Here is a 21,850-nt window from a genome sequence, read left to right as displayed (position 1 = left end):
AGGCAGCCCTGTAGCAGGTGGCGGTGCTGTGGTGCTGTGTGTGGTGGTCAGCTCAGCGGGAGCCCACCTTTGTCGCCAGTGAAATATACTCGGAGTCAAGTGTGGATTTCATGCTCTTTATTCAGCTCATAGTAGTGAGGAATGAAAGTTCCCTCGGAATGTCTGCTTTATATACATTATTTACACAATGGGCCCCACGTGATTGGCTAATTTCGGGATTCTCCTGTAGGCCAGTCAGGCTGCGGATTCACTTCCACCTGGAGTTGGATTGGGTGGCTCCTGTGGACCAATCAGACTGCTGCATTCTGAATCCTATTGTTCTAGGACCAATCAGACTGCTGCATTCTGAATCCTATTGTTCTAGGACCAATCAGACTGCTGCAATTTGGATCCTATTCAACGCAGTCCATAACACAGCCTTAAAGTGTTATTCTAAAGTCTTATTCTGGAATACTTTTAAAACCTTTCCAAGCTACTTATTTTGGGCATGTGCTTGCCTTGCTATATTTAATCAAAACCACGATTGCTAATTCCACCCGAAAGCAACCTTGAAATCACACAGAGAATGGAGGCTGCAAAACATGTTTATTTTTAAATTAAGATAAGAGAAGAGAACGGCTTTGCCAAACAGACGCTCGACTCTCAGAACCGAACGTGTACACTTCATCCTTTCCCGCTACCCTCCACGAGGCAGCCTGGGACTACACTTCCCAGCGTCCATTGCTTCTGGGTCCTTACATTCAGGATTAGCCAAGGCAGCCTTACCTGGTTGTCATTGTGTCAGAAGAATTCCGTTAGCACAGATTACGACTTTGTTTTGCAGCATAACAAGAGGAGTAGCTTCTGTCGTCTGAGGGAGCCTTCTGAGAATCTGCAGCGGGGTCCCTTGGCCCTAAGAAAGTGACGCTTCTATACCGGCGCTACTTAGGGCGCCTCTGCTGCTCTGGGGGCCTCTCGTCGACGACGGCGCCTTAGGAAACGTCACGTCGTTCCGGTTTTTCAAAATGGCCGCGGTGTCGGCGGCAGTTCGCGTCCTGCCTATCGGGGGGCTCCGGTCTCCTTCACCTTTCCTTCGTAGGCTTGTTGGGCCGAGGCGCCCAAGAATTCTGCGATACTCCAAACTGGCCCTCGTTCGCATTCAAAATAAAATTAAATATGAAGCCAAGCAAGGTATGTCAACGCGGTCTCTTACCAAGACTTAAAATACGTTATTTGGGAGGCCAAGTATTATTACGGAGGCTCCAAGAACAGGAAACGCCTCGGCAAGGGAAGATTTCGAGCCAGTTTATGTGCTGGAAACAAGTTTCTGGGATGCCAAGAACTCGCTCCGACAACGTTGGGTAAACACGACTTGTTTCCAAGTGAGGGGTTGGGGGGAGCTGCAACCAGCTAAAAGGTTTCCGCCATATTTTAGTATAGTAGATCAAATGCTAGCAATTCAGTTTTTGATATGGGAGCTATTGCTCCTCCCTCACGTGTTCTGTGCAAATTGCTGGGGGTTTTTTAGACTAATGTATGGTGAATTAGATGTTATGAGTGCTTGTTATGAATTTTATGAGGCGCTTTAAATTCCAATTTTATTTGGTTGGTGTTTTTCAATTTTTAATCTAGGCCATCTCAGAACAGCATTACTCAATAATTGTGGCAGATTTACTGAAACATTGACTGGTCAGAAAATGGCACACACACAAAGCTTATTTCTGCAGTCCTTTGAGCTGTGAATTTAATGCTGCCTTTTACTTGGTTTATGCTTATTTTATAATTTTTGGATTACTTTGTTACTCTGCTGGATGCATTGAAGTTATCCTGGGAATTTTCCACATTGAAGAGTGTTATATACAAGGGTTAAAATAAAGACTATGATTCTAATATTCTCTAAAGTTACTTATGGATTTCAAATGTGTCCTTCCAACCATCTGGAATAAAAGCAATACAATGCTGTACAATCAGTGCAGTGGGCCCAACCCTCAGCAGAGCTTAGACAAAGCACTTCTTGAACTTCAGCCACGTGATTCTCTTGTTCAGCAAGCATTTTAAAGCAGTGGTTGAGGTTATAATTTTTTTTTTTTAATATACGGGTTTTTAAAAATGTCATTGAATAGAAATTCTAATGATTAAACAATATATATTTTAAATAAAAAAATCATGTCTATTCAAAAGTCTTACTGATTTCAGTGGTGCTAACTTCAACATAATTGGTTATTGGCTAGAAGCCTGAGTGTATGTATTAATTAAGCTGGTTCAGATTCTATATTGAGTGAGTCACAACAGAAAAGCCTTTGCTTAATGGCAAGAAAGAACAAGTGGTTATTTCTGGGGAACTTCATTTAGGTGCTTAAAACTCAAATTGGTTGATGTGTCATGTCAACATCACATAAAAATGTAAATTCTTCTAGGCAGCACTATACAATAAAATAGAAGATTTAAAACAGTGCAAAGTTTATTGGAACTTCAGGTACCTCCATTTCAGGAGGCTTTCATTGAAAAGAAGTCAAAAACCTGATGGCATTGCCACTTCTCTGGCTGTATAGTTAACTCATATATCCTTTATAACCAAAGCTGCTGTTCCAGCCATTATACACTAGCAATATTTATTAGAAAAACACTGGCTCTGCAGTAATCCCCTCGCATAGGAACATCAGAAGCAGATGTCCTGCACAACCCTCAATGGGTTACAGCAGCATTAAAACCTCCAATCAAGGCTTTGAAGCAGGAACAGCCAAGGCTTCACTGGTGCACTTGTAAGCCAAATATATTGCCATCAAGAAGCAGGCTCTATTCAAGTATGTTACTGTAGAAGATGTGTACGTCAAAAGCCCTTCTTAAAATGAAGAGCTATATTTATTACCTGATGCTCTGGTAGACCTAGCTTTGCTTTTTGCATTAGTGGTCCACTTGTATAGTCCTATGATGCCGTAGGAATGTTTTTATTGTGTATTCTGATTGTATCTTTGTGAGCCTTTTGCACTGCTGCCCAATGTTCTATATTTTCCACTACAATGCAGTCAAAGACCAAAAACTGAATGCCCATTGTCTATGTTTGCACTCCTATTCAATGCCCAAGGAAGAATTATCTACTTCAAGATGTGAACATCTGCCTCCTTATACAGAAAGTCAACAAAAGTTGTTGAGTTTTGAGATGTCATTCACTACAGCAACTTTCATTAGAATTTTGTTCTGTAGAGGGAAAAAAGGCTATAATCCATCTACATTTCTAAGCTAAAAACAAACTCAAGCCACATGTTTTCATGGAAGACAGCAAGATTAAGAAGGGCAGCTAACAAGGTTTGTTTGCTCTCTAAACACTGAAAACTTACTAACCCCATTTATTAGAGTGTTCTGCAAGTACAGTGGCTCACTGAATTTGCCAGGGGTTAAGCAAATAGTTCCAAGATATTCAGGAGGACCCATTGGAGGCAGCCTGATGGCTATATAGATTCAATTCTTACCCTTGCCCTAGCTTTACTAGTCTTCCTTATCAGTATGTGACCTTTAAAAGCCAGGGCATGAATTTCCTCCACTGTCAGAAACACCTCCATCCAAATGGGGAAAAGGAACAAGAGGGATTGAGTAAAATGACTGCAAGCTTTCATAAATCATTCCTCTCCACCTCTCAAATCACTACTGGTTTCTTCTAGACTGAAGTGTTTCAAAGTTTCTTCTTGCATCTGCTTTAAACACAAATCCTGTCTCAAATTTCTTCTAGGGTAGCAGATTCTTCTTAGGTTCTTGTACCCAGTTCTGCTAGGTAGAAAGATCAGAACGACCAGTTTGTTGACAGGGCCATGGTATGCAAATATTCTGTGTTGATGACATCACACTGGATGTTCCCACTCATCTTCTACTTCAAAACTAGGGTAAAGTAGAAATAGAAACACAGTGTTTCCATTTTGCAGTTGCTTTCTAAGGAGAGAAAAATGCACACACTGGCTTTTCCAATCTGGTAAATGCCCATCTTGTATAAGTCTCTCCCTTTGGCTAACTGTTTGTCCACCAGGATAGGAGACCCAGACCAGGCTCACTGATAGATCCCTGCACAGAGAAAGAATATATGTTAGAATTTAGCACATGAAAATCTGGGTTATCCATTTAATCTGCAGTATTCTGATTTCTGAGTTTTTCATTCTGAGGTCACATAGAGATCCTCACATACCCTTTCCTCACAATTATAAATAGTTGAAAGAATAAGGTCTACATCCTATCACCAAGGATGTGACTACTTTTAGGTAGTGAAAGGATATTTCAAAAGCCTATGTAGAAAGGAGTAGTGTTAAATAGTTACCACTAGTGTGTAGGGGGCTTCCTTCTTCTGCACCTCCTCTGTGGCACTAGAGGTGGAGGGCTCTGCAGAGCTTGGGCCTGTTGGGGATGTGTCAATGAAAGTTTCATCAACCACCCGGAAACGGATTTCCTCTCCTGTATCCATATACAGGTCATGGGCTCCTTCTTCAGTCTCATATTCCCAAACCCATACTTGTTCTGCTTCATCACTGGGCACATAGAGAGTTAAGGCAACAGTGCGATAAGAAGGCATAGAAGTTCAAATTCAAGTATGAAATCCCTTTTCTGAGATTGGCTCTCACAACTTTTTAACTTAAGTACAGTACAAGTAAAACAATGCTAAATTAGATCACTCTCTACAGCAATGGAAAATTTTCTGCTGCAAATTATCCTAAATGCATTCTGGAAAATGCATTTCGCTGTCCCCTGTACCAGGTTTTCTCGCAGAACACAGACCATGCTAGATCTGCTAATAAGTGTCTCTTATGTTATGCAGCAATAAAACTGAATTCAATCCAGCAACTAACCATAGGTCTCAGGATGGAAACAAATAAGACGTTTGACTTGGACTGCCGCTTCCCAAACCTCAGCTGATCTCTTCATATTAATGCCCTTCACACCACTGCCCTCAACTCAACTAATCTTTGGGTTGAATCCAATGTGCAAGCAGAAGGCAACTTTGTGCAATGGATCTTTTTCTCTTCCCCAACAGTTTCCACAAAGCTTCCCTACAGAGTCTGGGGGCCCTGCCAAACATTGAAGGCTGCGTCCATCCATGGCTACAGAGTTTGTGCTCGGGGAGGTTGCCTAAGATTAGGCGAAGGAATCTTGTGCCCTGCAGCCCTGACCTCTTACACCTGCAGCACCAGATGACACAACTCACAATGTCTGATAATTCCTCTCTAAATAAGCTTTGGGGGGGCAGGGATGAGGGTAAATGAAAGATCCATTGTGAAAGTGTTGGATACACCCAGTTTTTCAAAAATTATATGGATGCTTTCCTGAGCTGTGGAATAGTGACTTAATGTTAATATTAGTCTAGCATTAAATAACAGACAATCTACTGGAACGTTTTGCAACATACTCATAGGGGTTTTTGCATTAAGTAAAAACAGACTCCATCTGAAGGGAAGTAGCTTTCATATTATACATCTTTAGACATCCAGCATCACGGAGCTGTTTAGAGGATACAACTTGGCAGGTTGCTGTAGGGATTCTGGAGGAATGATGATGTCATCAAAGAACCCAAGTGAAACTACAAAAAAGAAGTTCAGATTAATAAAGAAGCAAGATGGATGCAATGTGACTCCTAGAATTTAAGCTTTCCCCATGTCATCACCTAGTGGCAAATCCAATAAGGAATCTGAAACTATGTCCAGCATTCTCTCCGCTGTACTGTAAATGTAATAAATGCAGAATTGGAATATCCATCAAAACAATAAAGAAGAACAACTTTAAGCCTCAAATATGTTTTTCCACCTTTTGTTCTATATTGACTTATTTTTATTTATTTATTTTTCAGAAAAGAAACAAGTTCAGTTCTTTTGGCAATGTTTTGCTGCTATGAAGGAGTGATTCCAAACATCTTAACCATAGTAACTTCAAACTTTATTAATAGAACAGTCTTTCTTTTGAGACATATCTACTGGTTATCTTGGTATAATATTTAATAATTCTAGACACCCACTGCAGTCCTACCCACAATATTCCCGTGATTATTTGGTGAATTACTAGTAAAAGTTAAAATTTACCCCGAACTCCTTCCAGACTGCAGCCTTTTATTACTCCAACCAGAATTTCATCCAGAAAGGGGTGAAACACAACATACCGAAAATGCACTGAAAAAGAAAAAAGCAACACAATATGCTGCTTGAACAAGTCACGATTCACTCCCTCCCTATGGATCGCTAAAATAACAAACCAATACAGTGGACACTCGGGTTGTGTACGTGATCCGTGCGGGAGGCGCGTCCGCAACCCACAGTGTCGGGTCTGCACAGGTTGCGATTTGGCACTTCTGCGCATGCGCAGAAACCCGGAAGTAACCCATTCTGGTACTTCTGGGTTCGGCATGGTGCGCAACCCAAAATTGTGCAACCCGAAGCATCTGTAACCCGAGGTATGACTGTACTAGCATTTTGCTATTTACTAGTTTCTGAAAAAACTCTGATAAATAATGAATGGGCTGAGCAGGCTCAAATACCACCATACAGTGGTACTCCCATTTCAAGCCAAAACCTCCTAAGTTTCAGTGGCTGTTCCTACAATCACCAAAGCAAGTGTGGCAAAATGTTTGTAGTTGTTGTTTAACAGAAGCATAAGGGTTTTGTCTCTTTAAATAAAGGACATGGGCTCCAATGGGAAGGTGTAAATGCTGTAGTAAGTGCAGGGCAGGACCAAAAGACCCAAAACCACGATACTGGCAAAGCATGGGTGGGTGGAGTTGGCACTTGCTTCTGACCTTCTCTACTTGACAAAATCCAGTATCTACACTCAGACATGCACACAGCTGGATGTACAAGTGGAGACACTCATGTTTAGGGGTCTAAGAATTTCAGAATTGCCATGATCGCACATCATTAATTGCACCTCTCCATCTCTCCAAAACTGTCTGAGAAATCCTAAGGAAAACTACGCTTTCAATCTATGCTTCTATGTCATTGCTCTAATGATGTGCATAGCATATCAGTCCAGTTTCTGGGCAGCTGTGTCAGCTTTTTGAGATTCTGCAAGCCTGGCAGACTGAAAATAGACTTGTTTTGATCGGTAACTAGAGCAAATAGGATAGTGCTGAGTGAACTGCAGCAGTAAGGGAAATGAAGATTAGAGTGGCCCCGTTTGCACCCAAGTGGTCTTTTAGATTTGTCTTGTCAGATATTAGATGTACAAGATAAATGAAGGTCAAGACACCAGCAGTTTCTAGAGTGAATAACTGAAATACACAGTGAAAAAAGTCTGTCAGTACCTTTCATTTTCCGTAAGAAACTGATGAATAAAAAAATAGCAAAAACAAGTCAAGGGAAAGGATAACAACAAGTGTCATTTATGCAGGAGCATAAAGGTACATATTATGCACACTGCAAGTAATATACTGTCACCATTCCATGACTGATAAATCCATCAGCATTCTAAAGGAGAACATTGTGATAAGTTGAGAATTTAAGACAGGGATCACCAACCTTTTTTTGACCAATTGGCATGTTTTTAATTTTGAGAGCCCTGTTGGCACTAGTTACAAAATGGCTGCCATGGAGGGACACGGCATAACACAACATGGCTGCCATGTGGTGCGTGGGTAAAACACCCACCCACCCCGGCAGCCTGATAGTTGAGACGCAGCTTTTAAAGGCACATGAACCCTGCTTTTCCAAATGTGAATCTGAAAACAAAGCCTAAACCGCGTCCGGCACCCACTTACTTGGGATTGTCCCATTGTAAACGTGCTTCCAAAGTTGGCATATACACCGTGGTACTGCAAGCTATTTATACCATGCCTTTTAATGTGTGCCTGCACATCAGATCCTACACAGAAGATATGTCTAAGCAATAGGCACGACCAATAAAGTGACCACCTGTCAAAGTGGCTCATGGAGGGCTGGTCACTTCTAGATCTAGTCCTCCTGCTGAAGTTGCTCCCCAACCCTGCCCATAGGTCAGCATATCATATTTCTATTTCTCCAGCCTAGAACATCAATATCAACATGTAGAACAAGCCTACCTCCTTGAGAATATTGGCAATAGGTAAGAAAATGTGGTACTGCAGCATACCTAGTGTGTCACCATAACTCTCTTAAGGGATAGCAAGTTCTAAGGATTAAATGAAATGACAGGGACTTCTTCTGATTTCTGCCTATGAAGCAGTTCCCAAATGTATTTGCTACAGAAAGTATCTGTTGCTTTACCAGCAAAACGTAAATTCCGACAAAGAAAAGAGAGATCTTAAAGTACTGTAGTGCTGTCTACTCGTGTTCATACTGCTTTAGGCACCTCTCTTAAATTTTGTGGTTGTCAACTCTCCTACCAATCCAAAGCGCTCATACTAAGAAGAATAAGAGGCAAACCTTTTGTATGTGATGCACCATCTCCTGGGAATATGTAGGAATCTTCCAGTTTTGTGATGTCGTAAAGGCAGATGCAGAGGCCAACATTATACACAACCTGTTTGGGGGTGGGGAAGACAAAATCCGGAGAGCAATAAATTCCAGCCACTAGAGGAAATGTGTTAAGTCTTCCTGAAACAATATGCCAGAGTTTATGCACAAGGAAAGCTGGGCAGATGAACCAAACTGGTGAACTGATTCAAAATAATTGTTTAGCAGAAAATTATTTATACTTGCTGGCCTCAACTGGCAAAAGCAGTAAAGAAAGATGAGATAATTAAGAAGAAATTTGAGTGTGTTTCCTAAACGGATGCTCCACTTCTAGTTTCTACTTATTTTTTGCCTCCCATTTACTTTCTAGTCTTACACTACATTGCATCTCACTTGGATACTGAATTTAGACTGGTCAAAATCTGGTAGTTATTTTTCCATAGTTGTGCAAACTACTGTAGCCACTGCAATTACACCAGTTAAGTTATGTGATTTTGCATCATGCCTAGTATTACATGTGACATTATACTCTATTAACACTAAGCCACAGATGCTATTTTCAGTCAACAAACTGGTCTGTTTCTAAAAATCTTCACATTTACAATAGTTGCCCATTAAAAAACTTTAGTCAGCCGACATGGCCTACAACACTTAAGCTTTACCTTATTGGCTAATTTCTTATTCAACTCTTCAGTGATAGCATCATTAAGCTTCCTTTCAAACTGCCATGGAGGAATCCGCACAGTATCTGTCATCTCCACTAACACAAACATGATGGCCAACAAGAGTAAAACTCCTGAAAGAGGAAAAAAGAAGAGTCAGCAAGACAAATGTTCTTTTCTGCAATGATGGTTGTGACAGCAGGTGGTAAGATGCTGAAGTTTCTGTGACTCTGGTGGATCTTGTTCCATTGACCTAATCTGGTGTACATTTCAATTCCTTGTAAAAATCAATGGTTATTAAAGAATTTTGTAACCATTCTGAGCAAGCTAATTTGATTATGAATTATGGTATATCATCAGATTTTACATTAGTTATTTTTAACAGATTTTTTATTTGTCTATTTTCCAGCCTTATTTGCTGGAAAATGTCTACTATCTGCAGTGTGCTGTGAAATATACTATTTATCATAAAATAAGCCATGTTTTGTTACTTTAAGATACTTAATACCATTTTTTAACACATGAACTCAAAAGTGGTATACCAAACAATACTGTCATAAGTTAATAGGCTAAAATACATTCAATTATGCTGAGAATTAAAATGGCAAGCACAGAACTTATATTTAAAGTACTAAGGCACATAAAAGCTTTTTTAAAAGTAAGGTTTTAAAAATATGCTCTAAGCTTATGAAGCATTCAAAAGCTCCTCAGGGAAGAGTTTCACAGGACAGAACCCGAACAGATCATGTGAATGATAACGTTGATCGTGATTTCATATAAGGATGTCTTTTTAAGACCAAAATTACAGTAACCGCAATAAAAGCCCTGAAGCTAGTGCAGGGGAGGAAAAGAGGGAGTGTGCTGGTGCAAGCCTTGATTTTGGCTTAATAACCTATTTTATTAAGCAGAATTCTTATGTCCAAACTGGCCCTTGGAATCTCTTAAGATGTAATGACCAGCAATTTGATAAGAAAAGAATTTAGGTAAAAAAAGAACCACCATGGATTTCTGAAGTTAAACATTGGCGTGTTCTGGGTATGCACTCATATCTCACAGGCCCATGCACCAAATTCAAGTGCATCTGTTTTATTTGCCCTGCAACATGCTCAGCTCTAAAACCTGCATGTTTCCATGCTTGGAATACTGGACTAGGACTGTGGACCTCTAGGTTCAAATCCTCAGAGACATACAATTCACCAGATAATCATGGGTTACCCATTCATTCTTAGCCTATCACCGTCACAGTGTTGCTGCGAGGATAAGGGGTGGTGGGAAAGAGGGAAGGCCCATGTACGCTGACCTAAGTCAGATAACGAGTACTGTATCTGACTACAGACTGAGCATCGTGCACGTTTGGTTTTCCATTTCGTTGCACAGCACTAATTTGCAGAGTAGCAATCGCTACAGTCTCGGAAAGCTAGAAACATCTACGGCCTGAATCCATTTACTGTATTCTAAAATGCACCTTTTGCACTACAGAAATATAATCTGCCCGAATTTTCTCATAAAATGAGATGAAGGGCTTAGCACACGTAAACGCTAAGCAGAAGAACGGTGTGCTTGAAGGCTAAGGCTTACACGATCGTGCGCATTAGGAAGGGAGCCCACTGAACCATGTGCATGGCCGGGAGAAGAGCCGTCCTGGCTCTCCAGATCCTCCTCCTCCTCCTCCCCTTTCTTCCCCGCTGTCAGAGGGATCCCCGGCACCCGCTAGCGGGCCGAGGCCGACGGAGGAGCGGCGGCCGAGGCCTGAAGGCTCCCCTGCAAGCCTCCGCTCGCTCGCAGCAGCCGAGCAGCCCCAGCCCTCGCGGCTCCACTCACCCGCCTTGCGATCGCGGCTCCACGGCGACCAGCTGTCCGACGGCAGCGGCAAGGTCAGCGCCCCTTCTACCAGAAGACGGAGGGTCGCTGGCAACCGCGACCTTACACGGAAGACCGGACACCGTCTCTTGAGCACGCGACGCAAACTTTAGAGAGGAAAATGCTGTTTTGCTTTTGCCCGACGGCGCTTTATTCCGAGCGCGCATGCGCAAGAGCCCATAGGGCGACGGAGAGGAAACAGGAAGCCGCTAGAAGGCGCGTGATGGCGGGTGCCAGGCGGCAGGATTGTATAGGAAGCGTCCCATGCGGGAGTATTTTTGTAGCACGTGCAGTCCCGCTTGTGAAGACCCGAGCCAGGATTTTTGTTGGGGGGGCGGGGGCAGAACCTCCGTTAGCTATGTATTTTTATTGATTTGGAGGGTGGGCAGCTGTCCCTCCCCGCCCTCCTTCTCTACGTCCATGGCCGTACTTATCCTATATATTTTGGCCGCTCTGAATTTTGTCGTTTGCCAGTAGTTGTTTTTTGTACAGCATTGCTATTTAACTAAACGCGAAGCGCGCCGGTGTATACACAAATATTTGTAACGGACAAAAAATACTTATTCTTTAGTCGTACTTTTATCTATTGCAGCATACAGCCGCTCTTTGTCTCTACCCTCTGCTGTCAGGTTTTGGGTGCCAGCAAGACTTTTGGTTGGTTTTGCTGCTTTCCCAGCTGTTCTTCAGAAAAGCTTCCGATGATTCAGCCGTCATCCTTCATACGAAAACACCCACTTATGGGTTTGTAAGTGTTGGCTGCTTTTCAACACGCCCCCCCCCCGCCCATTGCAAAACAGGCGCCTCGTGTTTTCTAACGTATTAACATCACCCACAACTGACATATTGGAGGAGTTAAAAACATACACGCAAACACTTCCCAAGCTGATATGGGGATCAGGGACTTTGCCTTGCATAGAGCTGCAAATCAACCATCGAGGCTTCTGTTGCTACTTTCAGGTTGGGGGAAAAAAAAATAGAAATTACCTATAACCCCCTAAAGAAAGATAAAGGATTCAGCATTGTTTTTGTATGCAACTTCGCTGGTCCTTCCCAACCCCCAGCTACGTTGAACGAAACCACCACCCTGAAACCAGTTGATAACAGCCCTTTGTAGTGCAATCCTATGCAGGTTTATTGAGAAGTAAATTCCACTGTGCATAATGGGCTGTACTACACTCTGGAACGAATTAAATGCTTAGCCAGAGGTACCACTGTACAGTATTCTCTAGGAGGAGCGTTTAGTCTTAAAGGCTCCTTTTCCCTTTCCCGCCTTTCTACCAAGAAGAGAGCAAGAACCGCAATTCCCAGCATCCTTTGCTTCTGGGTCCTGAACTTACCGATTAGGTGGCTATGTTGTGCCTGTGCTCCAAATGTTCAAGCTGAACGGTTTTGTTTTTGTAATGAACTGAGAGCGGGGTGGGGCTTGGCGTAGTAAATGCCAGATAACGGAGGAGACCGGCTGTTCAGCAGCCTAAATGTGTGCATCTTCCCGAGGGCTATTTATTGCTCAGGCATTATTTTAGTCGCCTCTTACTGTTTCGGGGTCTTCTCGGCTGCAAGGGCGCTTTGGCTCGAGTCAGTGAGCGTCCAAGATGTCGGCGCCGTTGGCGGTAATTTCAGGTACGGGGAGGCCCGTGTGGGGCCCGGAGGCCGTGAAGGGAGGTGTCGGTCCGCAGTGTGACCCCGGCTCCCTCCCGCCCCGCCCCCCCAGTTCGGGAGCGAGGGGCTCCTGGCACCCTGGCCGGCGCCCTTCTCTTCACGGCGGGAGGGATCATCGTGCGGCCCGTCGTGGCGCCTCCTCCTATCTTCCACTGCAACGTACTGTTGACGGCGTTCCTACATATATGCCTTTCAATCCTCCATGCGGCTACTCGGAAGTAAGTCCCGTTGATTTCAATGGGATTTGCTACCAGGTAAAAGGATGTAAGGTTGCATCCCACAGCTGCATCGTGCCAGTCCTTTCAGTTCGTAGCGCCCGTCAATTGGCTTCGCCCATACAATTTTTACAGCATAAATGTAACCGGCAATAAATCGGTTTGTGGGGGGGGGGGGTAGATAAGTAGGATGCTGCCCCTCTCTCCCCTCGCGCCAAGACTCAGTGCTATGACAATGTAACTCATCATAGAGCTCCTTCTGGGTCATTCAGAATTCTCTGTGCTTTCTGCTTGGTAGCCTCTGATCTCGTCCATTTGACTACACTGATAAACATTCAGTAAAATAATGACGTTATGGAACTTTTAACGAAAGGTTTTTTGAAGCTTGTTTTGGAGTTCATACATCTGGCAGAATAACTTTCATCATACTTGGAACACTAATCTCCATTGGTTAAGCACACTTGGATGCAGCTAGAATGGCAACTGTAATTGCCTGAGAAGCTGTGGCTTTCCTTGTGTTTGCCTACTTTTCATTTCCAAGTTACTAATACATTTAGCTGTCGATATGCTTCATTTGTTGCATATTTTCTATATGGGAAACACTTTTGGTTAGGAAATGGAATAAACTCCCACGTCCGTCAGAATAACTTGGTTCGTGCAAATACACAAGTGTGAGTGCTCCCAGAGTGGAGATCATGGCTGCTCTTCATCTGTGGGTAAAGGCATGGTTTGGCATAGCGCATTGTCCAAACTTGGGCTTGTGGTTTGTCCCATCCAATCAAATCATGAGCTGTAATCAATGATTTGCCTTGGTTTACAACTTGTGGTTTGCCTAGAGGAGACAAGCCATGAGCACAGGTTCTAATGACATGCTAAGCTAAACCATGGGGTAGCTCTCAGCAACACAGCAAGACCAGGGGAGGAGAAGGAGGAGCAAAGCAGCTGTAAGCTTCCCTTTGGAAGGCTGCATATTTGTGCTAAGTCATAGTTCAACTTAGCGGTTCATGCAAACTGAGGCACTGTGTGCCCAGTGGCTCCTGCCTGGGATCTTCACACGTGCGAGTGTGCGTAGAGGTTTTATGCTTTGTCCTGTGCAAAGCAGCTGTTTCGGATATTTAATATAAAAGGCAACCTAAAGTCTGTGCTGGCTCTTGCATGAGGACTCCTTTTTACTCCCCTTCCCCACTCTTTGTTGCTCTAATCAGCTGAAATGCATCTGAAAATTGGATGAAGGGTACCATTATCATATTGGTGTGTGTACTGTATGCATGTGAACATTCTCCATCCTGAACCTCAATTACTCCAGCATATCTGGCTTGGGGGTTGAATTATTCTGTTTTACATAAAGTGAATGCAAGAAACCCCCATCTAGTGTGTACCTCTTCAAGACTGCAGCAGCCACTACTGCTTATAATACAGTAAAGATGGCATTACTATCTGTATGGCAGCAGGACTGCTGGTTTTGCTACACCTTTTAGATAATTCATTTGATTTAATTGTGTTTTTGTAATGTTTTGTCACAATCTCCTGTTGTGAAAGTATTGTTTATATTATTTTTAGCTGCCAGTTTGTGGGGGCCCTACAAAGACATTTGGCAGGCAGTGGTTAATGCTATCTGGAAAAGGCAACCTGAAGCAACACATCTTCTTGACCAGATCTTAAAGAAATACAAGTCTGACTTCATATCTCTCTTCAGAAATCCGGTAAAAAGTAAACCTTTGCTCTATTGGGAGATGGGTGGTAAAAAGTTTAGTTGGTATTGCACTTGCTTATTTAAATCATGTTTCGTATGGTAACTGTATTAAGACTGCACCTAATGGGGAAATGCTGTTGAGCTCATTCTCATGGTTTGGAGAATTGACAGTATGATGACATACTGTACATATGAAATGTCATCTCATTTTTCTTATGCATTTTTGGTCAGAGTTGGCAATTCTAATTTGTTTGTTTTGTAGCCAAAGAATGCCCAACAACATGAAAAGGTTCAGAAGGCAAGTACAGAAGGAGTTGCTATCCAGGGCCAACAAGGAACCAGACTCTTACCAGAGCAGCTAATCAGAGAGGCCTTTATTCTGAGTGATCTTTTCGATATTGGGGAGTTGGCAGCTGTTGAACTCCTTCTAGCAGGTAATGTGATATTGGAATGGGAACAAGCTGACCTATTCTATTCTGTTCTATTCTATTCTGAAGAGACATATCTCTGTTTGAGGGGTATGTCTGTGTCTCTTCATAGCTCTTGTCCCTTTACACCATTAGCAGAAGTAGAATAGATGATTCAAAATAAAAGTAGCAGATTTTCAGAATTACTAAAGCTGGAATAATTTCTTACAGAATGTTATATGCATGTTTGTATGCATATATATGCACACCTTACTTGCTCATGAGGCTGTAAAATTGTCAGGCTAATTGCACAACAGATTAAAATATTAATTTAATATTAAAATAGTAAGATGCAATTTGGAATACATGTAGTCTAAGACACTCTGATTACTGGAAAAAATATGGAATATTTTTGCCATCTATGTTACAATGCAAAGAGAGGTGGTGCAAGACTTATGTGGAGGTCAGAGGGAATCTGTCTGCCTTAGCTACTGTTCTTAGAATAGGTGGGGCATGATTTGGCTGAAATGGTGTGGGTGGGTGAAAGAGAGAGAGAAGGGATGGGTTTCTGCATTTCATTAAGGGCCTATCTACCTTTCTACCCATAATTTGAGCACCAGTGGCAGGGGAGGGAGAGAGGATGATAATAGAAAAGGTGGCATAAATGGAGACTTCTCTTATGACTGTAACTTTCTTCCAGGGGAGCATCAGCAGCCTCGTTTTCCTGGGCTATCCAGGGGTTTAGTAGCTGTTCTTTTATACTGGGATGGAAAGCGATGCATTGCAAATTCATTGCGGACACTCATCCAGTCTCGGCGAGGCAAGACTTGGACACTGGAACTCAGGTCTGTATTCTTAAGCAACAGCTTCTGAAAATACCTAAACTAAAACAGTAACAATATTTCTATGTTGAACCTAGATTTTTTTGAAGTACTGCAGAAGAGAGAGATTCGCCCCTGTTTTCCCCTATAAATTATGATTCTGCTTTTGGCATTTTGCTTTGTCTCCATCACAGAAGCTTCTGTTTTTCACATTTGTTTTAATGGTGTTTCTGGAATTTGTTCCTTTTGATTTCAGTCCTGAATTGGTATCCATAACAACACGCTTTACAGATGAACTGATGGAGCAGGGTCTCACACATAAAATTCTGACTTTGGTGTCTCAAATTGATGTAAACGCTGAGTTTGAGAAACTGCAGAGAGACCGAGGATTGGGCAGTGAGAAACATCGCAAAGAGGTAAATGCTTAAGATGTTAGAGACAGTAAGTACTTGAAAATTTATTTACTATAAAAACATCAAGGGTTGCCACCTCCTGCCCTGATGTTCTACTCCCCTTTGCTTCCCAAAATGTTAATGGTGGTAACTGCTTCACATGTGGCATGGGATATAATTTCTATGAAAGAAAATGATGAGCACTTATGTGTTTTTCATCATGTGAATATGAGTGCGGAAATGCATGCAGTCTTAACGTGTGATGATGTACATGTGATTTTCCAACAGGCAAGTGAGTATTGCCATATAAGTAGTAAGAGCAGTAAAATTTGTTTTAAGTTCTTCCAAGTATTAAGACTGTGCTGGGCCCGGGGGTAACCTGAGCAATGCGGTCCAGGTCTGGCCCCGAATCCAAGGGTTCCGCGAGGAGTCAGTCCGACAGGGTCAAGGCAGGAAACTAGGCAAGGTCAGGCACAGGAGCACAGGCCGGTTCTGGCAAACAGCAACATTGCTCCCGCAACCTGGGGCAGGGTCCGGCAGCCTTTTATCTCTGTCGGGGTAACGGCCGGTCCTGATCACCTGGTGACTCACCTGCCTGTCTTGCCCAAAGGCGAGCACTCCTCCTGCGAGTACTCAAGTCTCTCCTTCTCTCAGACCTCAGTCTCTGCAGCTCGGGAGATGTCAGTGGGTTACTAGACCCAGAGGCCGTCTCAGCCTCTCCTGACCCAACTGGTAGTGGAGCAGCTGTAAGTGATTGCCCAGCAGGAGGCAACGAGGTAATCTCCGCATCTGGAGCCAGGGCAGACTCAGGCCCCTGACTCAGCCCAGCTGGTGCTTGTTGCAAGGGAACCTGTGCAGATTGGGGCTCTTCGGAATCAGGCCCCAGACTAGGTTCAGCTGCCGCCTGAGGCAAAGGATCCGGTGCGGACTGAGACTCCTCTGGCTCCCAAGTCCCAACCCATCACAAATCCACTGACAAAGTTCACATGTAGCACGAGGCTGTGGTTTGTCATTGCACGGTGAGTCTTGAGCTCACATACACTTACTTCAGTGTTTGGCAGTTCAGATGTAACACCAAAGTATGCATTGCTGCAAACAAGGAAGTCATGGTGGGGACTGGAACAAGCGAGGGAAGTAGGCTGTGCAGAAACCTAAGGCTCATTTGTATAATGTGAAACTATGGTTTGACATTACATATGAACTTGATCAGTGTCCAATCTTTTGTTCATTTCATGGTGTATTTGCAAATATTAGTCATGCTAAGAAACATCTTAAAATCCTGCTTTTGAAAATCAGTCCTTTTGAAATCAGCAAGTCCTTTTGAAATCAGTGGGGCTGACCTTTGAATAAACATGGATAGTATTCTTTTGTATATGATAAAAGCATATTTTGAAGCTACATACGTAGTAACTTGGTTTTTATTTTATTTTTTAGGTTTCTGATCTCATCAAGGAGTGTAGGCAGGCACTGGCAGAGAGCTTATTTGTTTGGGCTTGCCAGTCACCGCTGAGCCAGGATGATACTTTAATCCTGATTACTTACTTAGAGAAAGTGACTGTGGAAGCTGATGGTTCATTGGACAGAGTAAACTTGGCACTTCTCATGGCCCTCCTCTATTGCTTTGATGTCAGCTTTCTAGAACAGGCCACTGAAGATCGAGAAGGTAAAACTGGTTTTCTGGCTACGCCAAAAGATATGTCATTCATATAGAGTAAGATGAGTTAAATTTCTGCTGTTTCCCAGACTTCCCCATTTCTTCTCCAGAGTTCTTAATTGAATCGTTCACAAAATTTGATGGGAGCTATTTAGCTCTGAATTACAAAATAAAAGAGGTGAAAGAGGTTATTGTATTTGCTGAGTCACCCATTTTATTTTCAGTGGACTTGAAACAACATTTCTTTCTGTATCAAACTTCTATTTTGTATTTGCTTTTTTTAAAAAAATGTAGAACTGATGCACCAGCTGCCACTGTTAACAGAGAGACAATATATAGCTGCAATCCATACACGCCTTCAGGATGCTCGGCCTTGGAAACTGCCAGGACTTCAAGGAACTGTTAGGTTAGCCTGGGCTCTAGCCTTGCGTGGAATTTCACAGTTCACTGATGTGACAGGTAATCTGATTCATAGACAAGAAGCTCAATCCCACCTGTTTCCTTTGTTTAGCGGAGGAAGTCAATCCATCATGCATATTTCTTTGTTTAAGCTGCCAACCCTTAAGTATGCTGTTTATGAAATGTATGCACAGTTAGTAGCTTTATAATAATAATTTATTATGCTGTTTATGAAATGTATGCACAGTTAGTAGCTTTATAATAATAATTTATTATTACGGTCGGAGACCAGCTTGTGAAACACAAATGGGACTACAATCCCAAAAGCAAAACAAACATTTAAAACAATATACAATAATGGATTTAAAGTTTTAAAATGTGATAGTAGCTTTATGAGTCTGTCTCTTGCATTCATTCTTCTTCATTCTCTTCAGCACTTGCAGAATTTGCTGAGGCAGATGAAGCAATGGCAGAGTTAGCAATTGCAGACAACGTTTTCTTGTTCCTTACTGAATCTGTGGTGAGAGCTGAAAACTTCTACCAAGAGGAATTTTACATACGTAGAATCCACAACCTTACCACCGACTTTCTTGCTCTCATGCCAATGAAGGTAAGTTGTATTTTTTTGGGCTGGATATAAGTAGGACAGATATTCCAATGCAATCTATTTATGCAGACTAATATTGTATTTCAGTGTGGGAATTATGTCTTGCATTTTGTGTTCATATATGTGTGAAATTTTAAAATACACGCAGCGACCATTTTGTGCTTGTCCAGTTGACAACTGGGTCCTTGCATGGGGGTTACGTTCCAAGGATGGCATGTGTGTGCAAAAACACATATACTTGAACCACCCCTGCACAAGCAATCTTACCTTCTGGAACTATTGCGCCAAAAGGGTCTTACCCCACCAAGCAAGGCAGAGTGCTTAAAAACTTTCTGTCCCTGGAGATTTCAGCTGGCCAGCCTTCAACCATGTAAAGATGAAATTGCACATGTTAAATGCACATAAGTTGCATGCATACTGCACATTGTTTGGCTAAATACTGTCTTAAGCCCCAATGACCAGTTTAAGTAATTTAATATATTTTTTCTTACAAAAGGGAACTACTTTCTGTTGTGGTCCTTGCCCTCTTCCAGATTGTGCACATATAAATTATTTTATGTTAGTAATACCATTTTGGCTGGTTGGCTCATCATCTTTACTATTTGCTGGGGCAGTTCTCTTTTCTAGTAACAATCTCTCAACTTGGTCATGTTAATCTTACATAGATCTTCTTGAAAGTCATTCTCATTCTGTTTAATGGGACTTAAGGTAAAGGTAAAGGGACCCCTGCCCGTACAGGCCAGTCGTGACCGACTCTAGGGTTGTGTGCCCATCTCACTTAAGAGGCCGGGGGCCAGTGCTGTCTGGAGACACTTCTGGGTCACGTGGCCAGCGTGACAAGCTGCATCTGGCGAGCCAGCGCAGCACACGGAACACCGTTTACCTTCCCGCTGGTAAGCGGTCCCTATTTATCTACTTGCACCCGGAGGTGCTTTCAAACTGCTAGGTTGGCAGGCGCTGGGACCAAGCAACGGGAGCGCACCCCGCCGCGGGGATTCGAACCGCCGACCATGCGATTGGCAAGTCCTAGGAGCTTAGGTTTTACCCACAGCGCCACCCGCGTCCAATGGGACTTACTCCAAGGTTAAATGTACATAAGCTGCCATTGTATACCCATATACTTTTGGAGGAAGCTCCATAGAATTCAGTGAGTTTTATTTCTGGGTATACATGTATAGGATTGTGCTGTTAATTTGAATTAAACTACTTGCATAGGCATCCTGACTAGCTTTATATTATATATGATATAATTATCCAATCTGGAGAATTCTAGTAATAGGCCTGAGCTTCATTTGAAGGACTCATGCTTTTTTATTCTATTCAGTTGCCTGCTATTGTTATATGAAACAGATACAACAGTTGCACTTTTTCTACATGGTGACTAACTTTTTGGGGAATAGAGGGGACAATTCAGCTAGAATGAGACATGTTTCAGTCCCATAGATTTCAGTGAGAGAGACAAGCATGTGATCAATTTTGTACCTTTGAAATCAGTGGGTCTTAAATAAATGTAATTAGTGATGTCAACAGTTATCTCTTATCTCATATGCATCTTTGGTACTGGTGTAAAGAAGCAGTCCCTCATGTAATCTTACAGTGTGGTAAATCTTTAAGGAAACATTAAAAAAAGATTCTAGTGGCCCTTTCATAGATACATGCTAATGAGGTTTAGTCAAGTGCCTGTAAAAGCTGTCTGCTTTTGTTCGCTTCATAGTTAATTATCAATAAATTTATTTCCTTGGCAAACTGTGTAGGTCAAACAGCTAAGAAACCGTGCTGATGAAGATGCTCGCATGATACACATGAGTATACAGTTGGGTAATGAGCCACCTCTTTCTCTTAGACGGGATCTGGAGCATCTGATGTTTTTAGTAAGTACTTTTAAAAATAAAATGTTGAGAAGTCATAATAGTTTCATTTTTTTAAAAAATGTTACGTTGGTTAAAAATAATACAGTTGGAATAGCAAGAACATTGGTGCCAAATATTATATTAAATACACTTCTGGCACCTCTCAGGTGGGCTCCATTGCAATGATAAGAGAAGCATTCATGGTGAGTTCTGGCAACTGTTTTTCTAGAAAAGTGGCACTTTTGTATCCCACTTAAAAAATACCAGATGTGATGTAAGGTATGCAAAAGTTACTATATTTCTTCTTAACGCTGGCAAATTAGTCTTTAGTCTGAAAAAGTTGTGTAAGTTTTGAAAGCTGCCCCAGGGAATTTTGTGACTGTGGAACGGAATACAGTGGTACCTCTGGTTACGTACTTAATTCATTCCGGAGGTCCATTCTTAACCTGAAACTGTTCTTAACCTGAAGCACCACTTTAGCTAAAGGGGCCTCCCACTGCCACGTTTCTGTTCTCATCCTGAAGCAACGTTCTTAACCCGAGGTACTATTTCTGGGATAGCGGAGTCTGTAACCTGAAGCGTATGTAACCCGAGGTACGACTGTAGTGTTAACATAGCTGGGGTTGCTGCTAATGGAATCTGTTTTGTATTTGAATTCGGTGCACGGATGATAATCAGGTGCAAGGCAATGTTCCTAAAGATCATGATAGGCTATAGTATATACATATATACATGTTTGTATATAGGATTCACATTATTTCTGTTCTACAGATTGCTGAGTTGTACAAGAAGGATCCATTTAATTTGGAGCTTGCTCTTGAGTACTGGTGTCCTTCGGAGCCCCTGCAGAGTTCCACCATCATAGGATCGTATATTGGGATAGCCCACCAAAGACCACCTCAGCGTCAGGTGAGAAAATACCAGTTCCCTCCGCTGTTGTTTGGGCTTGGGTTTTCTTGAAAGCATTTAAAAACAATTAGTAGCACATCGTATTTCCCCAAAGGCTATGGATGCTTGCATTTCATAGGAAGAGGAGTCAAGCTGGGGCACACCCAGTTGTCCTTCTGTGGCACCAAACATCTTGTCTGAAACAACACAACTGCTTAAAATGATAGTGACAGCAAAGGTGGATAAAGGAGATTCAGTTGATTTTCAACCCCATCCCACCCCCTGCTCCCCTCTGCATTTGGGCATAACAATACTGACTTGCTGTATTGGGCATTTGAAAGGATTACATTGAGCATTCTAAATGCTAAGCA

At 42.4% G+C, this 21,850-nt stretch overlaps 2 protein-coding genes and 1 long non-coding RNA gene across 5 annotated transcripts in view; 2 read left to right on the top strand and 1 right to left on the bottom strand.

Moving 5' to 3' along the window:
* Positions 1-991: 991 nt before the first annotated feature.
* Positions 992-6,115, top strand: LOC310658538. Its single transcript, XR_014502357.1, has 2 exons — positions 992-1,170; positions 4,994-6,115. It is a non-coding gene; the product is annotated as an uncharacterized lncRNA (long non-coding RNA).
* POLR3H (RNA polymerase III subunit H) lies at positions 2,423-11,073 on the bottom strand. The gene is made up of 7 exons (XM_083400607.1): positions 10,856-11,073; positions 9,035-9,168; positions 8,343-8,439; positions 6,033-6,119; positions 5,473-5,536; positions 4,283-4,490; positions 2,423-4,032 (listed from the first exon to the last, which is right to left on the bottom strand). The coding sequence occupies exons 2-7, from the start codon at positions 9,143-9,145 to the stop codon at positions 3,979-3,981; spliced, it is 621 nt and encodes a 206-aa protein (XP_083256733.1). The 5' UTR covers positions 9,146-9,168; positions 10,856-11,073; the 3' UTR covers positions 2,423-3,978.
* A 1,352-nt stretch (positions 11,074-12,425) lies between these two features.
* Positions 12,426-21,850, top strand: part of NUP205 (nucleoporin 205) — a 41,792-nt gene continuing 32,367 nt past the window's right edge. The window contains exons 1-10 of one of the 3 annotated variants that reach the window (XM_083400481.1): positions 12,426-12,514; positions 14,329-14,471; positions 14,724-14,895; positions 15,569-15,713; positions 15,946-16,105; positions 17,516-17,744; positions 18,030-18,194; positions 18,569-18,744; positions 20,496-20,612; positions 21,363-21,500. In XM_083400481.1, the coding sequence (XP_083256607.1) occupies positions 12,487-12,514; positions 14,329-14,471; positions 14,724-14,895; positions 15,569-15,713; positions 15,946-16,105; positions 17,516-17,744; positions 18,030-18,194; positions 18,569-18,744; positions 20,496-20,612; positions 21,363-21,500 (1,473 nt within the window). In that variant the 5' untranslated portion in view covers positions 12,426-12,486. Of the gene's footprint in view, positions 12,808-14,328; positions 14,472-14,723; positions 14,896-15,568; positions 15,714-15,945; positions 16,106-17,515; positions 17,745-18,029; positions 18,195-18,568; positions 18,745-20,495; positions 20,613-21,362; positions 21,501-21,850 lie in introns of all 3 variants that reach the window. The other 2 variants (XM_083400482.1, XM_083400483.1) reach the window with 2 other exon arrangements.

Source organism: Podarcis tiliguerta (assembly GCF_965153285.1).
Source record: "Podarcis tiliguerta genome assembly, chromosome: 10".
In the NCBI taxonomy this organism is placed as follows: Eukaryota; Metazoa; Chordata; class Lepidosauria; order Squamata; family Lacertidae; genus Podarcis; species Podarcis tiliguerta.
Note: the sequence above shows the minus strand (reverse complement) of the source record. Positions and strands in the feature narration are given on the sequence as shown.